At 52.7% G+C, this 13,574-nt stretch overlaps 1 protein-coding gene across 2 annotated transcripts in view; it reads right to left on the bottom strand.

Annotated features, from left to right (window-relative positions):
• SMARCB1 (SWI/SNF related, matrix associated, actin dependent regulator of chromatin, subfamily b, member 1) overlaps positions 1-12,522 on the bottom strand; it is a 36,696-nt gene extending 24,174 nt beyond the window's left edge. Inside the window, exons 1-4 of one of the 2 annotated variants that reach the window (XM_041728451.1) lie at positions 12,260-12,522; positions 8,028-8,166; positions 6,274-6,403; positions 1,967-2,104 (exon numbers count right to left, since the gene is read on the bottom strand). In XM_041728451.1, coding sequence (XP_041584385.1) covers positions 1,967-2,104; positions 6,274-6,403; positions 8,028-8,166; positions 12,260-12,352 — 500 coding nt within the window. In that variant the 5' untranslated portion in view covers positions 12,353-12,522. The remainder of the gene's footprint in view (positions 1-1,966; positions 2,105-6,273; positions 6,404-8,027; positions 8,167-12,259) is intronic. The other variant, XM_041728452.1, reaches the window with a different exon arrangement.
• Between the last annotated feature and the right edge of the window lie 1,052 nt (positions 12,523-13,574).

Raw genomic sequence — 13,574 nt, 5'->3', positions numbered from 1 at the left:
CGGCCAGAGGGAGAAACCCACTTCTTATGGTGACTTGTTAACTAAAGGCTGAGCCAGCGGGGAGACCAGGCAAGCAGGGGTCCTGCAGCCACAGGAGCAAAGTTCCAGGCTTCAAGGACACTCAGGGAAGGAGAGGGAGCTGCGGCCTTGGGCAGTGGGGTATGACCTAGACGTACCCCAGAGGAAGCGAGATTTAAGCCCCAAAGCAGGTAGAACTTTTACAGAAAACTGTAGGTAAGGAAGGGTATTTTTTTTTTTTTTTTTTTGGAAGAGTACTTTCAGAAGAGGAAATACTTAACCAAATCCAAGGGGCAGGAGTGGTGAGGAGCTGTTGGGGAGCAAGAGCCAGAGCACTGAGGGTGGGATGCAGGTTGGGAGGAGGGAAGGAGCACTGTTGGGGACACAGAGAAGCTACACGTGTCCAAGTACCCATGCTTCTCCATCTCAGGCTATGGAATCCAGCCTCTACCTCGAGGGAGCTCCAGGAGAACCCAGAGCAAGGCAGTTATGCAGTCATATCTGTATTTCAGGAAGACACAGAGGAAAGAGGCTGGGGTGGTGAGGGAGGCAGGGGGATGCAGGAGGGCACTGGGAACCTAAGGGTGTCTGTGGAATACAGAGGGCTGAGAATTGCTCGGTGGGGGGGGTGGGGGGGGGGGGGGGGGTGGGGGGGTGGCAGAGATGACAAACAAAAGAGGAAAACACACTGTATGCCAGACAGCAGTGCTCTGGGAAACATGACAGGGAAAGCGACAGGAGACAGAGACAGGAGTGGCCATTCTAAAGAGGGGGAGGCAGCTCTGAGAGGTGACATTCAAACACTGATGGGAAGGAAGAGGGAGAAGGGGTCAGCCGTGCAGGTGTTGGCAAGGAATGAGCTCTTGGCCAAGGGAACTACAGAAGCTTCTGGGTGGCTCTGAAGGCAGTGAGGAGGCTCATGTGCCTGACGCAGGGTGAGGGTGGTAAGAGAGGAAACCAGACGGGGGCGGCCACTATGAGGACTCCAGGCCTGGCAGACACGTGATGGGGTACCTGGAAGACCTGCGTCCAGGTGTGGTGCCACCTGCCCTGGGCGAGGGAGCCCACACCTGAGGGGGAGCTGGCCAAAGGCGGTCCAATTCCGGACACTTGGAAGGCTAAGAAGGCAGGAGTGTGCTGAGACTAGCTCGGCGGCAGGAGAAGAGTTCTGGGGTTTTGGCCTGAGGGCAGGAAGGAGGGATGACTGTGTCCTAGACTCAACAAGTTGGCAAGCAGTGTGTGATAGATACCTGAAGACAGTGTGTAGAGGTGAGGGCGGGCTGCAGAGATAAAAGTGGGGGTGAACTTGAAAATGCCCCCCCCAAAAAAATGTGCCCCAAAATAAATTTAGTCCTAATCCCTGGAACCTGTGACCATTATATGGTGGTAGCGGTGGTGGTCGTGGGGGGGGACTCCGCAAATATAATTAAGGATCTTAAGAGGAGAAGGTTATGCAAGTAGCCCTAAATCATATCACAAGCGTCCTATTGGGAGAAGACAGGGCAATATTACACATAGAGGAAGCGTCCCTGTGACCCTCTGACTGAGGGGGCCTGTGACTGAGGCACAAACTGGTGATGCAGCCGCAAGCCAGGGAATGCTGGCAGCCACCAGAGGCCAGAAGAGGCAGGAAGAGCCTCCCCCCCCCGCAGCCTCCAGAGGGAGCAGGGCCCGGCTGACACCTTGATTTTACTGCACTGAACTCCTGCCCTGAGAACTGTGAGAACCTGGAGGTGTTGGGGAAACAGGCAAGAGCAGCGAGGCTGAGGCAGGCAGAGCAAGGCAGAGCAAGGCAGAGCAAGCCGGAGCAAAAGCCAGAGACTGGCTATCCCCAAAGCCGACAGGGAACAGTCTCGAGAAGGCAGCATGGTGTTTGGAGGAACATAAAGTCAAGGCAGGGAAGAGGCTAAAACTAAGGCGGCATCAGCAGAGGGTGAGGCACGCTCACCACAGAGGGAAGGTTCTCTTCTTGTCCCGGCCCATGCGGTTCCTGTTGATGGTCGTGGAGCAGGGCACAGCATCCAGATGGTGGGAGCTGTTGGGCAGGGTGGGCACCCACTGGCTGTTCCTCTTGGCTTTCTGTTCCCTGGGGAGATGCGAGAAATGTCCCTGCTCAGTCTTGGAGCCCAATACTGGCCATCAGATTCCAAGTCACGGTCTATGGACACCCACTGCACCTCTGGCAGACTCCAGTGCTCCGTGGCGACCCCCCAGCACCCCAGATTCTGCACGTGTACTCCTCAGGCTCCCATGGCATCCATTCAGAGGCACCTGGCTTACGGGAAGGGTGCAGAGGGGCCGCAGTCACAGGAGTGCATGAGTCCCAGTATAACACGGAATGTGCTAGGCATGACTCCATGGAAGCCCTACCCTTTCTGTGAAGAATGCGAGTGAGGAGACTTCCCAGGGGAGCAAACCCTGGAGTGGAGCCTTAAGTCCTGGGTTGGGGCTCACTGGGGGCAGAAGTAGGGGAAGAGCTGGAATGGGAAGGGCATTTCAGGAAGTGCACAGGTGGCAAGAGTGAGGAGGCAGGGCTGGGGATGGAGAGGCAGGACATGGAGAGGGTTCCCACTGTGGCGGCTGGCATGTTCCTCAAGAACTGACTGCACTCGGCCGGTGGCTGGGGGATTTGAAGAAGGGAGAGAAAGATCAGATTACTCTTTTAGATACACAGGCCAGCTTGAGATGGACAAGGCAATACTTCTGGCTTCCAGGTTTCCAGAGCAGTACGGCTGATGAGAAACTGTTAGTAAAAACTTTCTGGAAAGTGAGGCTCAAAGTAATTCAATTAACTCACATACCATAAAGGGTTCACTCTTCTCTGCAAATGACAGGTTGCTTTCACTACTAGGAAAACACCAAAAGGCTATTTTAAACCAAGGATCCAGGGCCGGGTTTGAAAGACAAATGCTCAGGTTCCCACTATGCTCTGTGCATCACTTATCATCTTCAGGGCCGCCTCCCTAGTTAAGTCTGAGCAACGTGAGGGCAACCACTGTGTCATTCACTTTTATATCCCCAACACCCACACCTTCAATAACTGAGTGCTGCCGTTGAGAGAACATACCAGCAACTGCTCAATTTCCCTCCCCTCAGTGTCCTCAGAGGAGGGGTGGGGAGACATGGCTGGCAGCCCTTTCCAGGGGGTGGTGGGCAAGAGCAGTGGCCATGACCTGCCAGGCCCCAGGCCCTTTGACTCTTCTAAAGCTGGGGCCACTTGCGCCTCCGATGCTGCAGTTCCAGAACACTCCTTAACTAAGGGTGTGGGCAGGGAGAGATGTACAGTACCAAACTCGGCTGGGACCCTACCAAGTCTCTCCCATCCTATCTTATTCTGGTCTAATGACCAGCCTTACCATATGTACCAGAGGCCTGGGAAAAGGAGGAACGTGGAACTAACTTGGGCAGGGCTTAGAGGTGAAACAGCAAGACAAGTCCATCTGGGCCAGTGGTTTCAAATCCTGGCTACACAGACTCACTTAAGAGTACAAAGTTTCTGGCAGGAAGTCTCTGAGCCCCACTCACATCTAGGTACTTCCATCTCTGAGGAGGACCCAGGAATGCAGGTTCTTGACAACTCCCCTGGGCAACGCTGATGCAGCTGTGCATGTATTTGGGAACCACAGGCCGAGACCATCACCTCTTTCCTGAGCCTCCTTGAGCTGGCACTCTGGCTCTCCCTTGCCTGAAAAATCCTTATTTCAGTTAGCAATCTCATTCATTCCCAGGCCCGGGCTGCTCTGCCAAGCCCTTCCGCCAAGTAGCTATCTCCAGGAGCTCGCAAGTGATGTCACAGACACAGCGAGTAAGCCATACACTGAGGCCGAGAATCTGGGTCAAGTAGGGTCAACCTTTCTTCTGCTACAAGTAGGTCTGCCCAAAAAGGGACATCCAGCCTCTGCCCAACCTCTCCAGCGATGAGGAGAGGTGCCAGGCCTCCCGTGGAGCTGACTGGGCAGTGGGAAGGCACTTCCTGAGCACAGAACCCGATGAAAGCAGCTTCTCTCAAACCTCTACTCCCATCCCTGCAGGTTTTTTTTTGTTTTTTTGTTTTGTTTTGTTTTTTTAAATAGGCTACGCTCAGCTCCGTGGAGTTCAAGGTAGGGCTTGAACTCACGACCTGGAGATCAAGATCTGGGCTGAGATCAGGAGTCTGCTGCCTAAGTGACTGAGCCACCCAGACACCCCCCTTCCCAGCAATTTTGACCTCTGGCCTAAGTCCTCTATTCCCTCAGCTGTTCCTCATATGACACGATAATCAAGAAGTGTTTACTGCCCCATAAGAGGCTCCTGGCTGACATGTGCTGACTTGAAAGCCCCAGCCATATGTACTTAATTTCCTTCTGCCACTTCCCTAGGGAAGTCTAGCCATCCTTATGTTCTTACCACATCCCTCAGGGGAAAAGGAATCTGCAGAGCACACATCGGCAACACTGGCCAAGTGGGATGTGTGTCACCTTTAGGTGGGGGTGGGGGTAGGATTATAAAAATAACGCAATAGTAAAGTTGAAAGAAAATCTGGAAAGAAATGAATTTTCCATAACCACATCACTCAAAACAATAACTGCTCCTTCCCCCCTCCTCAGTGCTCCTGGGGGTTGTGTGCTTCTAAATGCATGTGTCCTTGAGGGTGGAGAGGCTAACATAGGTATCCTGCATGTGTCACTCATGGGAACCATGTTTCGGGTTGCCACAGAGTCTACTTAATTATGACCTAAACAGTTAACCTATATCCCAGTTTATCTGATTCCAAGGCATACACAGTCTGTCCTGACCCATATCCTAGTCTGTAATACCCTGGTCTACTCAGCTGGCTGCACATTCTCTCACTCAGCCTCTCCCTAAGGCTGGACGCTCAAGTGGCTCCATACTGTCTGTTTCTACAACGCTACCAGGTGCCTCTCGGTGCATATAATGGTTTCTGTTGGTGGTGCTGTTCTTTTAAATTATTTGTCTGGGACCCATTCCCAGGAATGAAATTAATCGGCCAGAGAACAAAAATGGGCCAGAGAACGAAAACAGGTTTGGTGTCGTCACCATGGCCTTAGACAAAGCCTCTACACGGTGCCTGAGTGTGCCAGCGCTATTGTACCTTCCTCGATTCTTTATGTTGCTAGTCATTTATTTATTTTACTTTGAATTCAAAACATTTACACAGGACAAACGTCATTTCCTCTATTTGTTTATTCCTTGTGCTTCCAGGGTGGCCCACTCTTTACCTATTTAGCTACTGGGGTATCCAGGTTTCTCTTATAAATCTGAATGAATAAAAAGCAAATAAAACTACCTATGAAAATGAAAGATAAAAAAAAGACCAGACAAAAAATTAAAAAATGAACATGAATGAACAGACTCTATTATGTAACCACCTTCCAACTACTTACCTAAGTAATACTGTAAATACTCTTTCAAAAGATTCTAAGCTTATACGTTAAAATCTATTGTTCCATGGGCACCTGGGTGTTTTGAGCATCCAACTCTTGGTTTTGGCTTGGGTCAAGATCTCAGGGTCATGGGGTCAAGTCCTCGCACTCCCTGCTTGAGATTCTTTCTCTTCCTCACCCTCAACCCCTCCACCCCCACTTGCACTCATGCACTCTGTCTCTCTAAAAAACAAAATAAATCTTAAAACCTACTACTCATTTCTTTTGTGAATTTATCCAGGCCACTCATTTTTCCAACAGATCAGTCCCACTTTCAAAGCATTCCTAATGACTTTCCAGAATCCAAGACTTGGCTTATGTTTCTTAGAAATGCCAAAGATACAAAAGATACTTGGAAACCTGGCTAAGACGATTTGTAAGCACAGTGGGTGAAGTGTTTATTTTTTTTTATTTTTTTGTTTTTGTTTTGTTTTGTTTTGTTTTGTTTTTTGGGTGAAGTGTTTAAAAGCATTTTGGTTCAGGAGTACTTGGGTGGTGCGGTCAGTTGAGCTACTGACTCTTGGTTTCAGCTCAAGTCTTGACAGTCAGTTGTGAGACTGAACCCAGCATCCGGCTCCACACTCAGCAGGGAGTCTGCTTAAAAAAGACTCTCTCCTCTTTCCCTCTGCCCGCCCAAGCCCTGGGTGTGTGTGTGTGTGTGTGTGTGCACTCACATGCACATATGCACTTTCTCTCAAATAAATAAATCTTTAAAAGTACTTAAAAAAAAAAAAAGTACTTCAGTTCAATTTAACTGCAATCAGTTCTAGAATATGAGAAAAATATCTGTGGGTGTCATCCCGAGAGAATACCCTAGCCAGGGGTGCATCACCTGAGGTAGGTGGGGGGCTCTGTGCTGATGGACACCGCCTTGTACTTCTCGTCATTGCCGTCCAGAATCTCTTCCACCTCCGAAGCTTTTAACAGCGTCACGCTGGTGGCCAGGGTTGTGTATCCATGATCTGTAACCAGAGACCCCACTGCAGTCACCCTGCTGGCGGGGCAGCAAGGAGCAGCAGCCAGTAGATGCAGCACATCGAGGTCCTCACATGCACGAGGAGGGAAAAGCAGGTGTCAACCTTACTACTGCTAAATGCTGGCCTCTTCCAAAAGGGCAATCTGGACTGAGTGCTTTAATGGTCCTACTGAGTAAATGCCCCCATAGGATTTACTCGCACTAATTTGTGCCACAGCACAGAGGAAGTACACAGGGCAGCAGCAGCTCCAGCGCAACACAGCCAATGGGTCCTCTTGGGGCAGGGGCGTGGGGGGGTGGAAGGGGGGAAGGGAAGCTCCAGAGTATTATCACCAGTGGGAAGAGGTTTGACACCACTGCAATCCACGACACGGAAGCAAAGTGGAGAGATGGAATGAGAGATGAAAGATACTTTTCTTTTAAAACAAGAGCCCAGAGAGTTAGAAAGAGCTGCTTCACACCAAACGTCAATTCCCGGCCCCGTGCCAGTCAACGCGTGCTGTCTGGGAGGCAGGACAGATTCTAGGCAACTCGACCCACAGCTCTTCTAGGGAACCCTGGTCGAGAGCTGCTACCTGTCTGCGCGTCCAGACTGGCTTCTCCTGGAGAAACAAATCAGTTATGGGGAGGGTGTCTCCAAAGCACAAGGCAGACAAGTCACTGAGACTTTGCTTGAGGCTTGCAGAGGTGAAAGCAAAGCTAGGAACTCACTGCGTTAGTGACTGGTGCTCCACTGGGGGGGGGGGGGGGCGGGGGGGGGCAGAGAGAGGACAAAAAGGAGACTTTCTCAAGCGAGTGAGTGGCAATGTTATAGCAGCAGATAAAAAAAAAAAAAGAAGCTCCGGCTCCTGCATTAAAAGAACCACTACTTTGCCCGCAGTGGACGAGACCACAGCAGTACCTACAGACACAACCAAACAGGACAGACTGATGTGCGCGCACGGATGCACGTGCACTCACACGCACACGCACACGCACACAGCCTCAGGCAGGGTCTTCACTCAGGCCCGGGCAGTTCTCCAGGAAGGCGCCACTGCCACCTGCCAAACGCTGCGCTGCATCCCGACGGGAACGTCCAGCGAGGCGCTCCCGACGGAGCGCTCCGTGTCTGAAGGCCTCTCCCGGCCCCGCACGAGCTGCCCCGGCCCGGGCACACCCAGCTTTCGGGCCAGGCGGCTCCCGCGGGCCCCAGGCGCACGGCAGGCGCACCAAGCAGGCACATGCACAGGAGCACGAGCACGCGAGCACGCGAGCACGCCGGCCGCCCGAATGAGGAGCTACGGGATGGATGTGCTCTGGGAAGCGAAGCGGTGAGAGCCCCAGAGGGGAGTGGGAGCTGGGGCCACCAGCCGCCACTCGGGCTGCATGGAGGGTGACTATGGCGACACGCCCACGGCAGATGGCACAGCATCACGGCATTCCTAAAACGTTTTGAGACCAGCATGTCTTCACAGCACCCGCTCCCGCCGCCCCGCCGCCCTCGCGCCCCCACCGGCCCTGCCCCTCTGAGGCCGGGCTGCGGTGAAGACGCTCTGGAGTGAAAACGTTTTATCTTCATGACAGAAGCGAGTGGTTTTGAAACAGGTTTACAAACCCTCGTGAAGACGCACCCTTAGTGTTAGGTTTTGTTTTTTTACCATGTGACGATGCAACTATTTTCTTCCTCTCTTCCACAGTGGCTAGTCGCCTCCAGAGCGAGGGGTATCTCTTGTACAGAGAACCTCGGAACATACGGAGGTAGTTTCCCACCTATGAGGTAAAGCGAGAAGGCTCATTATGAGGGTCGCGGCTGGACGCAGGCCGAGAGGGTCCTGGTGCGGGGGCCCATCAAGTGACAGACCGAAGGCAAGCTGGCCTCCGGGCACCAGGCTTGCTGCAGCCACGAAACATGTTCTGCTGACATGGAGGGTTCGGCAGCGGCGCACAGCTGGCCCCCATCCGCCCCTCCAGGCAGGGCCCGGAACAGCTGCACCCTGACACCAGGGCCGAGTTCTGAGAGGCCTGACCAGATGCTTCTGAGGCAGGCCCCCAGAGCTCACTGGAAAGCTCGCGCTGATTTTGATTTTAGACTAAGCATCCCGGGCACTTTGCAGAAATGTAAGGCCTCTTTGACTTTCTTTTATCTTAAGAACAAGCCTTTGATATTTTTATGATGTAATAAACACCAAAAAGGTCTTTTTAATTTTAGTCAGATGCAGGATAATTTCCCCCATGGCCCCTGATGCTTTGTTTAGTAACAAAACTCAAACCAGGAACACCAAAGGAATTTTCCAAAGAGTTTAAAAAGCACTTACTGGCAATCACCAGATTGCTACATAAATCATGACCGCCCCAAACAACTGCTTCAGTTTGTCTGTACCGGATACTCGAAGTATGATTTCCTTCATGAAAAGACATCCAGTCTCCAAATTTTCATAAAAAAACTCGATTATTTCACCGACAGTGCAAAAATGACCAGCTGAGGGGATCCCTGGGTTTGGCGCCTGCCTTTGGCCCAGGGCACGATCCTGGAGACCCGGGATCGGGTCTCGCGTCCGGCTCCCTGCGTGGAGCCTGCTTCTCCCTCTGCCTGTGTCTCTGCCTCTCTCTCTATGTCTATCATGAATAAATAAATAAAATCTTAAAAAAAAAAAAAAAGACCAGCTGAGTCCCATGGGAACTGCAGCCAAACGCCTGGCTCTACCTGTGGCTGAGAAACAAGCATAGCCCTCTTCAGGGTCTCCTTACTCATCTGTCAAACGTGCAGCAACTCTGGACTTTGCCTCACGGAGGACCATTTCTATTATTTTTCCCGTTTACCTAGACAGCAATGATGTATCTGTTAAACTAAAGTGTGTTTCTAGCTTTTTCATGAGTCAAAGGTTTTTATGATCTACAACCAGGGATGCTGAACAGCCTGAGCAGCGAGTTATCAGGCTCCATACAGAAGGCACAGACCTCCCTCTGCATTATTTGGCTTGAGTATCATTACCATCCAAGGGCAAATGGATAGTTTCCACTACATTTTTGGAAAGAAATTGATAACAATACCCGCCACTATTACCTCGCAGGTCTTGTAAAGCTCTGGGACACATAGATACTTCCCAAGACCCCTCTGGGACTTGGGAAAGCAAGACTTGTCTTCCTGGCTTTCTCATGAACCAGCCTTCACCCTCTCTGGACCCAAGTGTCCCAAATGTAAAATAAAGGTTGGGATGCCTGGGTGGCATCCGACTCCTGGTTTTGACTCAGTTCATCATCTCAGACTTGTGAGATTGAGCCCTGCAGTGGGCTCCACGCTGAGCAGGAAGTCTGCTTGAAATTCTCTCTTCTCCCTCTGCCCCTCCTGCTCCACTCGTGCTCTCTCTCTCCCTTTAAAACAAATACATCTTTAAATAATAAAATAGATGTGAAGGTGTGAACCTGGGGATTTCTTAGGATCCTCTCAGCCCTGTGACTCTGGCTTGGTGAACACAACTGCCTGCAGATGGCACGAGAACAGTGACACACACACTTGCTGCAACTGCAGATGCCCTTCCCAAAGCTGCTCCACAGATGTAGCATGGTGGCCCTGGGTGTGCTGCTATGGCCAACCCATCTCTCTGAACATGGTATCTGTTTTCCCAAAGAAAGGGGCCTGGTGGCCATCCATCCAATGCTGTCACAGGAGCTACTGGTTATCAACAGTCAGCCTCCTCATCTTGAATCCTTCCCAGACCTCCAGATGTCTGACAGTTGTTCAGCCTGGCCCACGAGAGAAAATGTGTCTCTCCCCTCTCGGTCTCTACACACTGGGTCTCAGGACAATTCTCACTCAACAGGGCCGGAAGAGAAGACCACAATTACCCTTCTAGAACCTAAGATCTTAGAGATCATAGAGTCTAAGCATTTCTCACACACATGAGAAAAGTGACCTGGAGACAGGTGACCTGGAGACAGAGCAGGGCTGGAACTGGGTCTCCTCCTTCTCATCTCTCCACATGCTCCCTCTCAATACTTTCCATCTAACAAACGGAAGCTTCTTTTTCAAAAGCAGCATCCACTCAGAGTTAAGGCCAAACATTGCTTTTCCAGGATTGCTTTTCCTGTCCATTAGATCAGGAAAAGGCTTCTTTAAACAATGTGCCCAGTATCATATGGAAACTCCTCAAATGCCCCATATCTTGCATTTAGGCTCTTTCTACTGGTCAGTGAGGAACATTCTGAGCTGTGGCACATGGAAAAGCAAGGACTCTGCTTCCTCAGTTACGTCGGAAGAGCAGCACTTATGAAATAGTATGAAAAATTAATTTATAAATCCTGCCCTTTTTGTTCAATGAAAGTTGATTAAAAAATGGACACTTAAGTCCTGATGTGACTGGCAACACTGGTCTCCTAGCTCCAGGAGTCACAGTGTGTCCTGAAAGCCTCAGCATGACCATCATGAGGCTTCATTCATTTATTCTATGTTCAATTGTAAAGGAAAAAAACCCCATATTTTAAAAACGGGAATGAGGGATCCCTGGGTGGCGCAGCGGTTTGGCGCCTGTCTTTGGCCCAGGGCGCGATCCTGGAGACCCGGGATCGAATCCCACATCGGACTCCCGGTGCATGGAGCCTGCTTCTCCCTCTGCCTGTGTCTCTGCCTCTCTCTCTCTCTCTGTGTGACTATCATAAATAAATAAAAATTTAAAAAAAAAAAAAAAAAAAAAAAAAAAACGGGAATGAGGGCAGCCCGGGTGGCTCAGCGGTTTAGCGCTGCCTTCTGCCTGGAGTGTGATCCTGGAGACCCGGGATCAAGTCCCACATCAGGCTCCCTGCATGGCGCCTGATTCTTCTCCCTCTGCCTGTGTGTCTGCCTCTCTTTCTCTATCTCTCATGAATGAATAAATAAAATCTTAAAAAAAAAAAAAAAAAAAACGGAATGAAATGCTGGCATGTGATACTGAACGCTGCTACAGGGAAAAACAACCCTGGGCGTCTTGTAGCTCTCCAGGATCGCCACTTCTCGCATTACACAGGAAAGACTCTACCTCCAGGTATCTGCACATCTGAACCGCATGTCCTCGACTAGAAAAGAAAAATAAAAAAAGGAACACACACTAGCTGGGGGATTACTCTTGACTCAAAGAGGGCTAGTTTGAGGCAATCTGGAAGAAAGCTTAGTTTTCAGTACAAACTCCCACGGAAGGAACAATTGCAGCGTTTTCCTAAAGTCAGCTGTCCAGCTGGTTCAACAAAATGCTGTCACTTCTGGTTGAGAATGGGAGATATTTACAATCTCTCCCTCAAAATTTGTTGTAAGTTCAAGATAGTCAAAGTGTCGACTGCTTCTTGACCTGCTGATCTCTCTAGCTCAGGGACTGCAGCTTTATCCACGCAAAAACCAGCATCCTCCTCCCTATTCCCTCACCGGTAAATAAAAGCAACCAACACAACGAGGGATGAGACATCAGTAAGCCCCGTTTCCGGCCTGCGATTTCAGGACCTCAGATGTACCCGTGGAGGAGGGATGCGTGAGAAGCTCCCGACATCTCTCCCCCGGGAGCCCCAGGGGCTAACCGAAACACCCAGTTCCTCGGCGGCGGGCTGGAGTCTTCCCAACTCAGGGCGGACCCGGGGGCTCCTCCCGGTGCCCCACCGCCAGGCAGCAGCGAGCGTTCCCCACCACCGAGGAGTAAGTAAACTCCACCCGCCGCGGTGCGCGGGGCGGGGCCAAACAGACCACGCCCCCTTCCCGCCCTCCAGGCCCCGCCCCCGGGCAGCTCCGTGCGCGCGCGCGCGCGCCCGCCGCGATGAATGGAGACGCGCGTTCCCGGCGCGCAGACCCGCCCCAAGGCTCCCGCCGGGCCGGAGCCGGAGGGCGAGGACGCGCCGCGGGTACCTCAGAGCCGATCATGTAGAACTCGCCGTCGTCCTCCAGCTGGAATTTGACGGGCTTCTGCCCGAAGGTCTTGCTCAACGCCATCATCATCATTGCGGCGGCGGGGGCGGGCGGCCGGGGCCGGGCTGCGAGGGATCGGGGGCACGGAGGAGGAGCCGGGGCACGCCGAGCCGAGGAGAGCCGAGGCCGGGAGGCGACGGGCGGGCCGATCTGGTGCTCGTGCCACCGCCGGGCTCCTCAGCCGCCGCCGCCAACGACAACCAGGCCGCCTTCAGTGCGCATGCGCGGGGCATTGACGCTGACGCGCGCGCCGCCGCCGCCCAAACAAAAGGCCGGGGCGCGCCCCGTCGGGCCCCTTAAAGGAGCCGCGGACCCGTTTATCTTCCCGGCTGCTTCCCTGGGGGAGGCACTGGCCAGAGCTGCTCACGGACAGAAATAGCACTCAGGGGGCCCTGACTCCGGCTGGTTTTTCCCCAGCCTCACAACTAGGTAGAACTCAGCCCAGTGGAGGAGTGAAATGAGGCCTGACGCCAGGAGGAGGCCAGAGCAGTTCGTGCCTCAGTTTCCCCACCCGGAAAAAGCAGTGTAGTTGAGTAGGTAAGAGGGATCCTAGGAGCAGATACCCCATTTCCGGGCGCACAGCTGTTCCTGCGGTGAAGATGGGCACTGGGTGGGGGAGTGGCCTTGGCGAAGGTTCCCCAGGCTTGGCAGGATCCCAAGGCCCCGGGTGGTATTTGGTTTGAGGCATCAGTGAGCTGGAAGGGAGGCCGGCCGCTCCGTTCCTTCCCTAACTCTGCACCTCGTGCCCTCAACAGGCGCAGCCATGGGGGAGGGGGGGGCACGAACCTAGACGGCCCTGCCCCGCGGAGCTCGCCGCTGGGAGCCGAGCATCAAAGCATCCGTGTGTCCGGCTGCACAATACAGCAGATCGAAGATGGTCCCCTGCTAACAATCTCACACGGTTCAGTCTAAGATGGTAGCTGTGATAGGTGCTACCATGAAGAAGATCCGCGGGGACTGGGCGGCAGGGCGAGGTGACAGGTGGGGTTGGCCGGCGGTAACCATCTGTGTCCTGACAGCAGTGAGAAATAAAGTATTCCGATCAGGGGCTGGGGTGTGGCATGATCTGATAAAGTGACCACCACTTGGTGGAGGATCCCCTGAGGGGACCGCGGGGAAGCCTTGGAATCAATCACAAAGCCCTCCAGGTGTCGGGCTGGCTGGACAGGATCGAGGACTGGAGCCAGAGGAGTCCTAGGCATTGCGTCCAGCCCCAACCCGCAGAAGTGTGGATGGGTGGGTGGAGTAGGCTATG

This window comes from Vulpes lagopus, chromosome 14 (assembly GCF_018345385.1).
Source record: "Vulpes lagopus strain Blue_001 chromosome 14, ASM1834538v1, whole genome shotgun sequence".
NCBI lineage: Eukaryota > Metazoa > Chordata > Mammalia > Carnivora > Canidae > Vulpes > Vulpes lagopus.
The sequence above is the reverse complement of the archived record's forward strand: the minus strand, read 5'-3'. Positions and strand labels throughout refer to the sequence as shown.